At 33.6% G+C, this 16,618-nt stretch overlaps 1 protein-coding gene across 1 annotated transcript; it reads right to left on the bottom strand.

Moving 5' to 3' along the window:
* LOC105768043 (phenylalanine ammonia-lyase) lies at positions 1-2,984 on the bottom strand. Its single transcript, XM_012587743.2, has 2 exons — positions 2,452-2,984; positions 1-1,933 (listed from the first exon to the last, which is right to left on the bottom strand). The coding sequence occupies exons 1-2, from the start codon at positions 2,865-2,867 to the stop codon at positions 184-186; spliced, it is 2,166 nt and encodes a 721-aa protein (XP_012443197.1). The 5' UTR covers positions 2,868-2,984; the 3' UTR covers positions 1-183.
* Positions 2,985-16,618: the final 13,634 nt, after the last annotated feature.

Genomic DNA, 16,618 nt, shown 5'->3' with positions numbered 1-16,618 from the left:
TTAGGTAGTAACAACAATATATTTTGTACACACTTGTATTACAAATAAATGAGAAAAAAAAACATATATTTCATAGACATTCATATGATTTCCTTGTTTTGCAAGGAAATATAAGCAACGGACGCTGGAAAACAGAGAAAAAGATAGGATAGCAAAATTCCAAAGATTGAAAGGAAAGCAAAACTAGCAGATTGGAAGAGGGGCACCGTTCCATTCCTTAAGACATTCTAGCATTGGATCAATGATCTTCCCTTGGCACATAGCTGTAAACACCTTGTCAAACTCCTCACCAGGTGACTTAACTTTTTCTCCAGTTAGCAGTCCAGTTCCAAGCTCCTCCCTTACGAACTTGTACAATGGATACGACCTGCAATCCTTGATCATGTTAGGAATTGCTGCATTTCCATTCTCAAGTGTCACCCTTGCACTCTCAACCTCCTTTGGCAAAACAGCCTGTAATTCTTCTTCAAAATCTGTAATCTTTTGGAAGATTGATGTGCTTGTATTCTTCTCACTCTCCCCGTTTGTCAATGCATGTTCAACCAGAACTTGCCTCAGCTTTTGCATTAATGGATAGGTAGCACTGCAAGGGTCATCGATATAGGCAAAAACGTATTCGCGATCCACGGCTTTGAGTAAATCCTTTTCGCAGAATCTTGAAGGGTGAAGTTCACCATTGGCACCTGTAGTGAGCGTCTTCTTAGCTATCTGGCTCACAGTGTTCTTCACTGTGTTCCTCAAATTCTCTTCTACATGCCTCAAATCAATAGCTTGACAAAGAGCCACCAAGAATGTAGAGGACATCAGCTTCAAGATATCAACAGCTTCGGCAGTTTTTCTGGAAGAGATTAGTCCCAAAGAATTCACATCTTGGTTGTGTTGCTCAGCACTTTGAACATGGTTGGTGACTGGATTAGCCAAGTACTGGAGCTCAGAACAATAGGAAGCCATTGCAATTTCAGCACCCTTGAAACCGTAATCCAAACTTGGATTCCTACCACCAGAGAGGTTTGATGGGAGACCATTGTTGTAGAAATCATTAACAAGTTCAGAGAATTGAGCGAACATAAGTTTTCCGATGGCTGCAATAGCCAAACGAGCATTGTCCATTGAGACACCAATTGGGGTACCCTGGAAGTTGCCACCATGTAATGCCTTGTTCCTTGAAACATCGATCAAAGGGTTATCATTGACAGAGTTAATCTCTCTTTCGATTGATTTGGTTGCGAATCTGATCACTTCGATCTGTGGACCAAGCCACTGTGGAGATGTCCTCAGAGCATAGCGATCTTGTTTTGGTTTCTGCAGAGGGTCCATTTCATGCAACTTCTTAGCCGCTTTAACATAAGAGCTCCCCTCAAGTATATGCTCCATTATAGCAGCGGCCTCAATTTGTCCTGGATGGTGCTTCAGTTTATGTGTCAAATGGTCAGTAAACTCAGGCTTACCATTCATGACTTCAGCAAAAATTGCAGATAAAATTTCTGATAGAACAGCCAAAATGTTTGCTTCAAAGAGAACCATGGAAGCCAAGCCCGAACCAACTGCAGTACCATTGACTAGTGCAAGGCCTTCTTTAGGCTGCAACACAAAGAACCCGGAATCGATACCGGCAACATGAAAGGCTTCCTGGGCATCAAGAGGTTCCCCATTGGGTCCGACGGCTTTGGAATTAGGCCTGCCAGTGAGCAATCCAGCAATGTAGGAAAGAGGGACAAGATCACCAGAAGCAGTAATTGTGCCACGAAGTGGCAAACAAGGGGTGACGTTGTGGTTGAGAAGCTTGGTGATTGCCTCCAAAATTTCAAACCTGATCCCAGAGTACCCCTGGAGCAGGGTGTTGATCCTGACAAGCATGGCTGCTCGAGTTGCTGAGTGAGGAAGTGTGTGGCATGACTCAATTCCATTACCAAAGATCCCAGCATTCAAGAACCTAAATCAACATAACACATTTAATGTATACTCAATAAATAAAACCATCTTCCGGCTTGTGATTAGAAAATAAAGTGATCTGTTTTTACCTATTTTTTTCATAAATGTCCCACAAGTTTTTTTGATAATTACAGCCTTATATATCAATCTTGGTACAAAAGATTTTGTTCATGTTCTTTCCAGAAATAGTAGGGCAACCTTGGCAACTCATGATAATTATTTATTACACTAAACTCAGTTATAACTCATCCACCAGGTGGAGTCAACTCAACTACCGTCCAGTTACTGCCACCAAATTGACGATTTTGACTCCATCCCACAAAAACTAGTCCTGCCTTACTAAATATAAAACTACAGTAATTTGGTACTGAGCCAAACCGGACGGTTGAACACAGTTTGAAACCAAAATTGCATTGCTTTAAGGCACGTATTTCCAGTTTACAGTTGGTAGTCAATATGGCTATATTTTAATTATATATATACAACATATACATGTAGTGCATCAATATAAAGTCTTACCTAATTAGCTCTTTTTGAAGGGCAGCTCCTTGCTTGGTTCTTCGATGAGAAGTAGCACCAAAACCAGTAGTTACACCATAGCTGTCAGTGCCTTTGTTCATGCCATCAAGAACCCAATCAGCACTAGCCTTAACGCCAGCCCTCGCATCCTCTGAAAGCTCAACCTTGACACCCAAGTCACGTGTAGCAATAGCTGCAACTTGAGAAATGGTCAAGGTCTCACCACCAAGCTTCACCAATGACCTCCTGTACTCGGCTACCATACGTTTCACTTCATCCAAATGGCTTCCCTGGAGAGACTTAGCTGCAACACCCCAGTTCAAAGGGTCGACGACACCACCCTTAGCAGTAGTAGTAGTCGTGCAAAAACTCTCCAAAGAGCTGCTTTGTTGAGCATTTTGAGTGATCATGTCCATGTTGAAAGGAAATGTGAGGTTTTATTGGTTGTATATATTAGTTGAGAGTGGAGGGAAGGAATGGGATGAACTCAGGTGGAGGGAGTTTGGGTTCCTTTCCTGAAGAGAGAAGGGAAAAGAAGGGTGGTTTAAATAGGGAAGAGAAGGGGGTTAGTGATTGGTAGGTAAGCAAAGGTGGTGGGGGTGTTTGGGTTGGTTGAGATTCAACAAGGGCCGTCGATTCAGAAATGATCCAAGGGTGGAGGGGATGATTGAGAGAAATGAAAGAAAGGTAAAAAGTTTGACTCGTGAAAGTGGTGGTGGCTGAAGCTAAAAAGGGCATTGAGGAGAGGATGTGGTTGGTGAGAATTGAGGAGTAAACGTATGAACGCATGATTTAAACCTTATATTCTCCCCCACCCCCACCCCCACCCCCACCAATGCCTTCCTTCAAATCATTCCAACAACCCTGCCAATTAAGTTGTAATTGTTTTCAAACTCGGACTTCTTTATTCTCCAAAATGACGTCAATTTTATAAGCACCCATACACCTTAATGCTCTGCCTAAATGCGAGTGCATTAAACATTTTAGCCCTATGATGTTTTGGTGCTAATGAATTCCTATGTTTTCTTATCAACGGATTGAGTAGGTAATATATTAATTTAGAATAAGGGTTTGGATTAATTAGTATGTGAATTAATATCAATTGATTGAATTAATGGTTGAATTAATTTTATTTTATTTTTTAAATAATTTTATAATTTTATATTATTATTCAATTGAGCCGAACAAATTCATCATACTGAAATTTAATAAAATCTTAAACTTTAAAAAAATCTAATTTCTCAATATTAACATTCTCAGTTGAATTGAATTAATTGTTAGTAAGAAAATAAGTGCATCGATTTCTAATGGATTTAGGAATTAGGATAGTGCATTTAAATACTAAATTACCGGTTTTTTTATATAAATTTATATATTAACAATGTATCAAATATATACTTCTAAAAAATATGTAAATTTATTTATTATTAGTTTTATATTCATTATACTAACATTATATATTTTTAAAATTAATAAATTGGATTTGTTAGAACTTTCTTTAGCATACTTCGAAGATAAAATATATTGCAACATGTTTTCTGTCTAATGTTTTCGTTTGGGTTTAAACAAATTTCATATTTTGTGTATTGGCTATTTTTGATTTGTAATATATATTTAAATATTGTTTTTCTTAATTTGAGGAAGCAAAATAGAAATTTTTGTGAGAGGAAACTAGAATAATTATGAGGGTTTGAAAATCCTTAAAATATGATATTTTAACTCTTTCCTTTAGTTATTTGACTTGGATGAGATTTTTCAAGAGTTTATTTGGAAAAAAAAATTATGATTAGATCATGGAATATTATTCTAAAGATTTACTATAGAGATCTATGAGAGTAGCTTTCAAGTTTCTATAGCCTTGCCTTACGCCTATATAGAGAAAGAGTTTATTTGTCCATAGTGTGTCGATTTGAGTTAATATTCGGAGTGCACTAATTTGTTTTCTTGAGAGAATTTATTTGTGCTTTTTTTTGTGAGAGCTTATCATACACATATTTGAGTCTATTTATTAGGAGGGTTTGGGTTAATAGTGAGAGCATACAAATTATATGAACTTTATGGCTACAATTGTTTTTGGTGTGGTTGGGTAGATTAGGTTGGTTAGCAAAGTTTGTACTTTAGAAGTTTGAATAGTTGATTTACTTTATGGGCAACGTCACGTAGTTTGTTGAACTGAACTATGTAAACAAATCCTCAGTCTTTATATTTGTTTTGTTCTTGTTGTTTTCTTCTGTTGTCGCAAATGGTAGATAGAATTTATGTTGCAACAACAGTTGCATCTACCAACTAAAACAGGTTATTCACTGGACTTATCAAATGTTATTTGGTATTAGAGCCACACATAGAACGTATCAGTGAGATCTTGAAGTCTAATAAGCTATGGAGGTCACGAGAGAAATAAGTTCTACTGCTAAACCACCTTTATTGATCGATGCTACTAATTACACCTACTAGAAAGTCGGAATGAGAACGTTCGTGAAATCTATTGATGAGAGAGCTTGGATGGCTATAGAGGATGACTTGACAAAGTCTACAATGATTAATAAAGATGGGGTTGTGTCACTAAAGGCAAAAAGAAACTACAGTAATGAGAAAAAAAAAATTTCAATTGGAACTTGAAGGCCCTCAATGCCATTTTAATGGTATCAACATTGACCATTTTAATGTGTAAATCAACAAAGAAGGCATGAATCATCCGTTGGAAAAACCAGTTTAGAAAATAGTGTTTGTTGCACAATGGAAGTTTAATATTTTTTTCTTAAAACCTGAGCCATGTGATATTTATAATAATAAACCCTAGAAAATTAGTACTTGTGCTTTGAGCAAGCCAGTCTAGGTCGTTTCTTGACTTTCTACTAAACAATCTTTTTTACTATCCTCAAAGCCCGACTTGCTTAAAGTCCGGGCTTTAACTTCAAGAACCGATCACATAGAATGAAAACTTTAATTAATTTTTAGTGGGAAAATTAATTTCTCTCTACAGGAAAACAAAAACTTAACTTCTCTCTCAAGAAAAAAAAGAAGAATTTATTCTCTAAATAAATTTTCATTATTTTCTAACAGAGTAACGACGCTCAAAATATGAATAATTGTTGTAATTCCCCTAATTGAGAATGGGAGGGGGGGCGCAACCCTTCTTGGGAGTTAGGGTTGTCGCCCATCATATTGCAAATTGGCCTATTGGTCTTATCTTTAGTATTGGGTACGATTACAGTGTTATTTGAGTTTTTAATGAATTCATATAATTTAACCATCCCATTAACTAATTTTTCTATTTCCCAAAATATTAATTAATTAACCCGATTAAATTATTTTCTCAAGCTAATTCTAATTTCGTTAAAGTCATGTCAACTTTATCGTATTAAAATCTATAAGGAAATATATTTAATTTTCTTATTCAATAAAACTACAATGACTAATTAATTTAATTTCAAATTAATTTCAATTATTTAATTTCAATAAATTAAATAATCATTTGAAAAAATTAATTTAATCTCTAAGTCATCTTTTGTACTTAGCGAGAAAACACATTCAATACAGATAGTAATAAATACGATCTATTTCTCTTAATCATCATTTTCATTCATTCCAAAGTATCGCTTCTACATGCAATCCACTAAAGTACCATGATTAAACTCTCCTTATTATATACCATTATGAAAACAACTTTATAGATGCTTGTCTAATGACCTTATCATAAGTGTGTTACCCACATAGGATATCATTTATCTCTTTGGGTTAAATCCGTTCATCCAATATGATCATATTTTTTCTCATGGTAACATCTTTCTTCAAGAAAAAGTTAATTATTAACAAATAGTAATTAAATTATTCGTCATAGACAAATAACCCATGAACACATTACTTTTCCATCTATCATATAATGCCAATGAAAGGATATTATTTACCCTTAATCGGGTTACAAATTCCACTATTGTAAATGAGGCTATGTCATGCAAGAGTCATATACCCAACATACAGACTTTCGTTTATTTAGTTATTTGAGCTAAAACTTTTAATACTTCAAAGTATACAAGTCACACACACATAGTTAGTCACTTAGCTAGGATTGAGGTAGGTTACATTATGAAAGTCACAAGTGAATTAATTCATAAATGGATCTATGATTAATTCAACTTAGCTCCTATATCATCATATAGACAATCATATCTATGTCTCTATCTTTTGAGAGTCATCTACTCCAATACCCAATACAAGGTATCTCACCAATTGGATTTTATAGATGATATTGTTGGAAAAAAATCTGGTTTGAAAACAATTTTCTTACACAGTAGAAAATAACAACTTTTAAAATCGAGTCGATTTGTGATATTTATAGCAATAAACCAATTATCGAATTCGCACCGATGTTTTGGGCTAGACGAATCCTTGTCGTTCCTAGCTTTCAACTGAATGGTCTTCTCCACTATTCTCGTACCACGAATTGCTTTGAGTGTGGACTCGAACAACTCGAATCAAACACAAACCAGAAATAGTTTTCTTAACTTTTAGTATGAAAACAAAAAAATATTTACTTAAATAGAAAATCCAGTAGAGTAGTTATTCAAAAAAATAGATTTAATAGTTGAGAATAAATTCTCTCTATTTTCAGACAGAGTAATAATATCCCTACCGGTGGAGAGTATAGGGGTGGCAACCCTAGTTAATATGTAACGACCTCAAAATTAGTGGTATTAGAAAGTGTGGTTTCAGAACCCTATTTTTGTAAATCGGACTAGTAAATATTTTTATTGAATATTTACGGAGTTATAATTGACGTGAATTGAACTCTGGTTAAATAATTTTATCGAATTAGGGAGTTATTAAGGTATAGAGACTAAGTCATAATAGTTTCAAAAGTTCAATTTCTATATATTTTTATTTATTTGGATATGGAATAAGGACTAAAGTGGTAATAATACCACTTATAAGTATAGTGGATAGTTAAGAGAAATTAAAATATGTATGTTTGGTGTTATAAAACATTAGTTAAAATGTTAAACAAAATAAAAATAATAAAAATGAAAACATCAATCAATTAGAAATTAAGTAGCATAGCGGGGAGAAGGAGAAATATTCCTCTCATCTTTATTTGTATGTCAAATTTGAGAAGGAAGAATAAAGGAGCATTGGGCCTTTGAGTTTTGAGCTTTGACGCTCAATTTGGTTAGTGTAATTTTATTTGTTTCTTGTAATTTTTATGTTTTCGAAATTCCCATAGTTCAATCTAGCTCACCCATGTCATAATTTTTGGTACTGTTAAAGATTTAGGATGTTTCCATTGTTGAATATTTGGAGCTTGAGATGTTATTTTGATAGATTTTAAGTTTAGAATTGATAAAGAACTAAATTGTAAAGTCAATTGATGATTTTGTGCAATAGGGACTAAAATGCACAAAATTTTGAACTTAGTGGTTAAAAATGTGAAACATAAAGTTAAACTAGGCCTAGGGTGAAATCGATATAAAAATTGGAGGTTAAATTTGAAAGTTATGGTAGTTTCGGTTTTAGGGACTAAATTGAATAAAATGCAAAAATGGATTAAATTAACAATTGAATGTGAAATTCTGTGTGTAATGATGAAATGATTTGTTTCTTTTAATTCGTAACTAACATCAACCTACATTCCTCAAAGAAGAAAGGAAAAGACAAAATCTTCGACGAATAGCTTGGAGTTTACGGTTTGTGTTTCTATAATTCCAAACTAAGTTATAAATTGTTCCATATTGATTTATTTGTTCATGGTAAGCATTTGAGGTGGGATTTCTTATTTAATTGGGCTGATTTGAATCAATTGATGATTATGAGGATTAAATGGTGCATATTTGAGAAATGTATGTACTTTTATAAATGTATGAATTCAATATGTTTGAGATAAACATGGCTGACATTAATTTGAATAAATGTATAGGTATACATGTTGAGAGTAAATGTGAAATTGAAACATTGGTTGGCATTGAAATATGAAATGAAAAACTTGTTAACGGTTTGGGCAGAGTTGAATATAGTTGACATGCTAGAGGATAGGAAGAGTTTAGGGATTTTTCGACTATGAGTTGATGGTGCCAATTTTGTTTGGTTTAACCAATAGGACATTGAGTGTCAACTTATTTTTAGCACTGGGCGCAATTACTTGCTTCGGGTTTATCCGATGAGACAATGGGTGCCAAACTGGTTTGTTGGTTAGATCCGTGTATCCGTTCGAGTTCGAGTCATGTTAATAGGGGAAAAAAAGGTAAAAATCGAGATATTTGATGTTAGAATGGAAAATGTTGAGATATGGAAATAAAATGTGGAATGAAACATGAAATGGTGAATTGAACTATGAAAATTGATTGTACATGATCGATGAACTTTTGAATGAAAAATTGATATGAAATATGCCAATATATTAGTTGAATTAGCAAATGATAATGTGAATTAACCTATTGGATTTGAATATTGCATATCATCGTTATTTAATTTATGTATCATTATGATTTATATTATATTTTAAATATGCAGATTATAGAAATACCACTGAGTTATACTCAGCGTATAGTTTGTTTTCCCGTCCATAGGTTAGGTTTTCAGTTTGTTCGTCGACTTAGCATTCAACAAAAATCCTGAATTCAAGTGTTGGTGATGCTTCTATTTTGGTCTTGGCATGTACCTAGGATGTCTTTTGGTTGATATGCTCTTTTGGTTGATTTTTTTTTGCACACGATCACAATGAGTTACACGGTTTGCTCACACGGTCGTGTGACTCATCCACATGGCCTCAACCCTTCCACATGGTCGTGTACCCTTGTTTACAGATTTTTCTTAACTTTTTGTTTTTAATTCAAATTGATCCTTTTTTATTACCGAATTATTTTTAAGCTTCTGTATACTTGATATTTACCTGAAATAGATTGAATAATTTATTTATTTATGCTCGTATGTGATTATTTAATATTTATTTGATATTTTAATAAATGAATTGTATGAAATTGTTTGAAGATTGTTCGTAGTATCTCATTACTTTGGTCCAACGATCAGACCTGGTAAGGGGTGTTACATAATAATAATAGAGTTTATTGTCCCCTTCATTAACATGAGGAGCTTTTGGGCCTCTCCTATATCGAGTCCAATTATAAGTACTTCTTGGACTTTTAACTCAATACTTTATAATTCGATCCAAACCGATATTTGTTTTTATATTTCCCAAAATAAACATCTCAATATTTTTCCAATTCAATAATCTTCTCATCCCAATTCTAATTCCATTAAAATCATGACGAATTTACTGTAAAAAAATCTATGAGAAAATATATTTAATACTTCTACATTCAACGGTTCACTATGACCGAATGATTTATTCCTATTTTCAAACTTCTGTTAAATAGAAAAACATAAATTCAATTCTAGATCATTTTCATTTAGGAGAAAACCACATTTCATTTCTAAATGTTTCTCATTTCTCAATTTCCACCATTTCTATTCATTTATGTCCATTTGATTCAACATGCAATTCATTTCTGGTTTAAACAAGCAAGCAGAATGATCGATTGGACATATGCAATTGAGGCTCAAATGATTTATAATTAAGTTTCAGCTTTTCGACTATTAAATATAAACTCATTTAGTCACAAAGTCATTCAATTATAGTATCATGACTAAGTTCTCCTCAACAACATACCAATACGAAAGCAACTCGATCAGTGCTCATCGAATGACCTTGTCATAAGCGTGTTACCCTCATAGGATATCTTTAATCTCTTTAGGATAATATTCGTTATTCAAACATGATCTTATTTTATCTTACGGTAACCATTACATCTTCTTTCGTAAAAAGTCAATTACTATCAAATAATAATAAAGTAATTTATCAAAAAAATGAATGACCTGTGGCCATGTTTTACTTTTCATCAACCATGTAATGCCAATGAGAGGATATCATTTACACATGTCTCAAGCTATGAATTCCATTGTTGTGAATGATCCTAAATACTAAAGAAGTCGTAAATTAAATGCACCAAATTTTGATTCGTTATCTATTTAAATTCAGGCTTTTATTTATATCAAACTATACATTCATGCATACATAGTCTGTCATCCACTTAGGATTTAGGTATGCCACACTATGAATATCACAAGTGAATAAATCCATAAATGGATCCAAGACCTATTCGTCTTAGGTCCAATCTAGTATACTATCAGTCTAGTTAGTTACATTTATGTCTCTATCTCCTGGGAGTTATCCACTCTGATGCCTAAGACAAAGTATCTCTCCAATTGGACTTGATAGATGACATATTATTCTTTCAATTGGTTTGATCATTTTTTATTAGACTAAGGACATGTTTAGGTTTGTCTACTAATAAAAGATGTCTTTTCGTATTACAATCTAACCACCTAATACCACTTACTACTAGTTTAAACATTAGACAACCAGTGAGCTAATATTTGTTTCCATTTTGCTTTGCGTGCAAAAATCATATGAGGAAAATTATACAAAGTATATTAATGTGATCCATGAATTTGTTTGATTAACCATCTATTTCAAAAAACTTACAAGTTTACAAACAAATATACTACACTTATGGCACCAGATCCAACAGTCTTGTATTCGATATTTGACATCCATCTATTACAGACAAGTTTACAATTTCTAAATATTGCAATACTATTATTAAAAGTCATAGTCAAGTCGTCTTTATATAAACATGCAACAAAAAATTAAGTTTCTTTTGAAACTTGGTAAGGAGAAAACGTATATCAATAATCTTCCTAAAATTATTAAAATATAGATGTAGATCTCCCACTGCTTCAACTGCCACAGTTGTTCCATTTCTGGTCCGCAATGATAGACCCTTAGTTCTAAGATCTTTCGTCTCCTCGAACCCCCATAGAGAAAAACATATTAAATTAGTGGCTCCCAAGTCAATACCTTAGTGGTCTATTAAATCATTCACTGAACAACCTTTTATCATAAAGAGTTTCATACAATTGCCTTTGGTGGCCAGGTATTCCTTCAGATTTTTTCAGTTCGCCTTGAAGTGTCATTTCTTATTGCACAAGAAGCATTTAGACTTAGATAAGTCTTTAGGCTTTCTGGTTCTCTTCCTTTCACCTTATGGTGGCCCAAACACCTTAACTTTGCCTTTCATCGCACGCTTTCCATTCTGTTTTGAGGAAAAAATGAAATCTATGTTTGCCTCTGCTCTTCGATCTGGATGACTGCCATTCAACATCAACTGATAAGATTGTAATTTCTTCATTAGTTGTGTAAACATCGGGTTCTTGTTCCCAAGGTTACATCCTTGGATAAGGTTTTGAGCACCATCTCAATCTGAGTGTTCTAGTCTAAATTGGCTTCAGTGTCCATGGCCTCGACAAAGTATGCCATGAGAGTAATCATATGATATTTGAACAGAGTGCTGGGCTTTTGCTGGACATTCATTAAACTAGTAATAGCAGACTATTGAGCCAAGGAAGCTTAGCCTCCAAACATTCCTTCTAGTTTGTCTAGAATCATTTTGGTAGTCTTACAACTCTCTAGTTGCTTATAAATGATGTTAGTCATGCTTGACAGCATATAGTAACGAGCTATCTCATCAGACTCCTCCCAATATTTTCTAGCCTCAACTTGAGCGGTTGGAGGGCACTTATTATCAAAAACTATTTTGAGTTTCTCACAGCTGAAGATAATTATGATGTTCTTTTTCCATTCCTTATTGTTACTTCTGTTCAGTATGTTTTCAGTGAGTATGTTTAATAAGGGATTCAAAGCTATTTTTGAACTAAAAATAAAACATTCATTCATTAGTATCTTTTTCTTAAGAAAATATTTGAAAATCTTTTGCAACATTATGATATGCATTAAGATGATGCATGCGTCTTACATGAAACCTTGAAAACATTTGTAAGTCGTTGCAATGATAATTTCTACACCCATTGAATCAAGCCACCGTGGGGTGATCATTATTAACTAGTAAGAGCATGAATTTCCATCCAAATAGTACATGAACCTATATCCTTAGGCATTCACACGTACTAAAAATCATCTAAAATTTGACTATTATTCTAACTTAAGTAGAGCTTCGTGGGGAGTTACTTAACTATGAGATCTTGAGCATATAACCATCAACTTAACACCTATCACATCATGCAACATATATGAGTCATTGTGGCACCCCAAACCCGACCGAGATTGTCTAACTCAAATTTTGAACATCACGTCAGCCACAAAAGTGACTCTTCATTAAACACCACAAAACACACCAATCAACTGAATGCACCTCACAATTACAATATTTTCATATTAAAAAAACTAACGGATGCCTTTCTAAACAGACAAAACAAAAAGTTCAGAAAGTCAAACACACAAAACCTACGACCCCACCTCGTAGTGAACTCATAAGGAAATTTAAGTAGCTCGCAATCAACCCTGCGAACCCCTATTGCTGGCGAACCCCTATTTTTAGCGAACTCTAGCAATTCTACTTTGTGTAATTAACACACTATTTGGCAAATAGGCCATCCATGAACCCCCTTTTTCCTTATGTGAACACCCCCTTATTTTGAAGAACCCCGTACTGGTGAACTCTATCCTTTGTGTATTTCATTTTACTTTAAAGTTTATTTATTTTTTCTACATGACAACCCTTTTCCATTTTATGAAGTCCTTACTCTTACGACCCTTAACGTTTTTTTCCCTACTTATTCATGCATCAATTAGTTAGTTTGCAGGCATCATTGTAACATGTCATAACCTATTTCTAATGCAACTAAGTCATCACATTGATTCAAACAAACTTAAGATTTAAAGACGTACCTCAATGGTCAACAAACTCTTTAAACTGATTAACTTGTTAATCCATCAATTTATCAAACAAACCAACATGCCACCCCAATTCAAACATTTAATCATTCAGTCAAGCAATTATAAATATCCAAAAATCCAAAATTAACTGTCCTTAATGTCCATTTACAATCCATAAAATTTATTTAAAATCTAAATCTAGTTATAGTCCCTTAGAACAGTCCCACATTGCCTTCCTTATCGGGGTTTAGAAACATGACACATACTCAGGGAATTTGCCTTGCAATAGATCACTTGAAAGCCTCACTTCTCAATTGACACGCAAGCTGCTTTTCTATACAGCGAACATAAAAAGTGTGAGCTTATTGAAGCTCAGTGAGTGCATAATACATGCTACAAGTGAACACATCAAAATGTTAAAAGTGAGCATGCTATACAGTTCGCACAAAATACGGTTCACATAAATTTAGGCTCGCATGGTAACAATGACATAATAGCTCGCATGATAAAATCATTTCACATAACACAATTTAATCATAACACATGAAACTGATATATTGGCAATTTATAATTGTGAAACATAATCATAAATCATATGCATTGGATAAATTAATCTCTAAACACACCAAATGACTCAAAGAGTCCTACGCTATCTCCATTTAGTGTAGCACAAGTGGTAACACTCTACAAACACACCATGCTGTCTTCGGTGAATGAAGCTATGCTGTACATTCCCTTATCTCTCTAATGCAACATTGTCCTATCATAATATAAATTTGAGTACTCAAAATCCTATGGCATGCCAATGATATCCAACGGTTTCAAGTGTTCACAATGCCAACATATCACTTTTAACATATTCACAATAAACAATATAATAGGGCTCAAAATTTTGTAAAGCTCGCACAATAGCATAATTCGTAATACACATTATTCACATATCAAACAGTTTGCAATATAGCATGGTTCACATATAATATAGCTCGTATATATTCTTAGTTGACATACGACATAGCTCGCATATCAGGACTCGCATATAGCACGAAATCTCACAATACATAGTTTGCATAAATAACACAGTTCACCAAATTAACATAGTTCGCAAAATTAACACAATTCACATTATTATAGTAGAGCTCACATAGTCAGAAACACTTACTGTAGGAACTTAGGATGTGCGGTTAGGCTACCCAAGCTCGCCATTAACACATGACTTGTGTGCAACTGTAGTATGTAAGGCACTCACCTATCACGGCTTCGCTGCTTTGCTGAGCCTAGGTAAGATTCTACTTGCCTTTGTCATTGCTCGAGGATGCTCATTTGTATTCTGAGGCTTCACATAACAACACACATAACATGTTACAATCATTCTATAGTACGACAACCTTCCTACTAACATAGCACCTCACCATTCACACCTCTTTGGCAAGCTCACCTCGCACACCTCCTTCGAACTCTGATTTCTTTCCTCTCACTTAACTTAATCCCTAATTCCTACTTCCTAACATCGTATTTAATGTTTATTTACAGACGTATACCACTAATTTCCTTCAATAATACTAATAATTATTTTTTAGAAAATCATGTTTATTTTCAATCGCATAGAAAAGAAATCATTTGATCCATTAAAATTCATTAAATATTTGTTAAATTAAGATTATAAACCCCTTAATTGCATCAAAATCAGTTGAAAATTATTTTAAATTGTCACTTAGCTCACAATTATGAGATCTACCATTTTCAAGTAAAATCAAGCTTTAAATAAATAGATCTCATGAATTCTTGATTAGATCAATAAAACTCGAATTAAAACCACATATTATCTATTTTAACCATGAGAAAACATATTATTACCTTTGATTTGAAGAATTCCACGAGATTTGGATTGATTTGAGCAAAAAAATGTTAAGAAATAATAGAGAATTGAAATAGAAAAGATGAGTTTCTTGTGAAATTGGTGAAGAGAAGTGTGTTTCGATCGATGGTTAGAAAATCAGAATGGTTGAGAGAATTTTAAGGGAAAACTCCCAGTTTGGATCTAACAAATTTTTTTCAAATGAGTATAAGTGTGGAGGGAAGAGACGGTGGGTGTTTTTATATAGCCAACAAAATTTCAAATTTTGGTTTTTACCCCTAAGGCCTTTTCTTATTCTCTGCCTTTTTAACTAAATCTCATTTAAATTAAAGTTCCTTATTTTCACTTTTGACGTCTAAATTACAATTTGTTTCAGTTTAATCCCTACTAACATATATTTATTAACTCGATTATTATTAATTTTATTTTAATTTTTTTAATTTTGAATATTATGACTCTAATTCTAATATCTCCCTCTATCCCACGACTTTATTACTCAATTCTACTAACTCAATTTTTGGGGTGTGACAATCGTCGTGTGATAATCTCACTGAGTAGCATGTTGTGACTAATCGTCCTCTTTGAAGACAAAACTTCTTGAAATATCTCAAGATAAGACCTACCCTAGAGGATGGTCCAACTATCATATAATCACAAGAGAGTTCTACTTACTTTCACGAAATCTCCTCTGTGAGGTCTACATGATAATCCTACCATGGGGTAGTTAAATTGTCATGCCATCACAAGAGACTGTTGATGGAGGTCGTAGGTCTTGTTTAAGGACCTTCTCTCACTCAATATTTTGAAAAACATGCAAGGTTTTTAATGTTTTATTTAAATAATGAATGATCAATATATGCATGACAAGTACATGTGACATTCTTTCCTAAACTATATGACATCCTTATCATACATATGCATGAACATACATTTATTGTCATATAAATATCATCATGCTTATCACATACATATATAAAACATAAAAATTTAAATGACTTTAACCAACCAAAGCTTCCACAATTCCATCCTAGAAAACATAAATAAAAAAAACTACAAAATTCACCTCAAAGCATACTTTGGGTATTCTATTTTTCCACCAAAGACTTCTGCTGCAGTACCAATTCACGTGTCCATCATCATTGTCTTTTCATTATTGTTTTTGTTTCGTTGTCACTGCTAGGCTGTCGCCAAATTGTTGTCGACCATCACCGCCAGCCACCACCGTTAGACTATCATCGTCAGACCAGTGATACCTCCTGCTGTCGGACCACCATCGATCTTTTGCAGATTTGGTTGTGTTTGGTTTGCTTCATTTCGATCGACTTGAATATGTCTCGATTCTAGGTTCTATCCAAAAAATTATTGCAAAATTTCTATCTCTATTTCTGGCTCACATATTTTATTTTAAAAGAATAAAATAAAACTCTGCTTGGAGATAATAGTCCACAATCTAAAATATACATGCCCTAGAGAATAATAAATTACATTTAAATTTCTAGGAATCAAAACTTTGGCAAAATAAATTT

The sequence above is a fragment of the Gossypium raimondii genome, chromosome 4 (assembly GCF_025698545.1).
Source record: "Gossypium raimondii isolate GPD5lz chromosome 4, ASM2569854v1, whole genome shotgun sequence".
Lineage (NCBI taxonomy): Eukaryota > Viridiplantae > Streptophyta > Magnoliopsida > Malvales > Malvaceae > Gossypium > Gossypium raimondii.
Note: the sequence above shows the minus strand (reverse complement) of the source record. Positions and strands in the feature narration are given on the sequence as shown.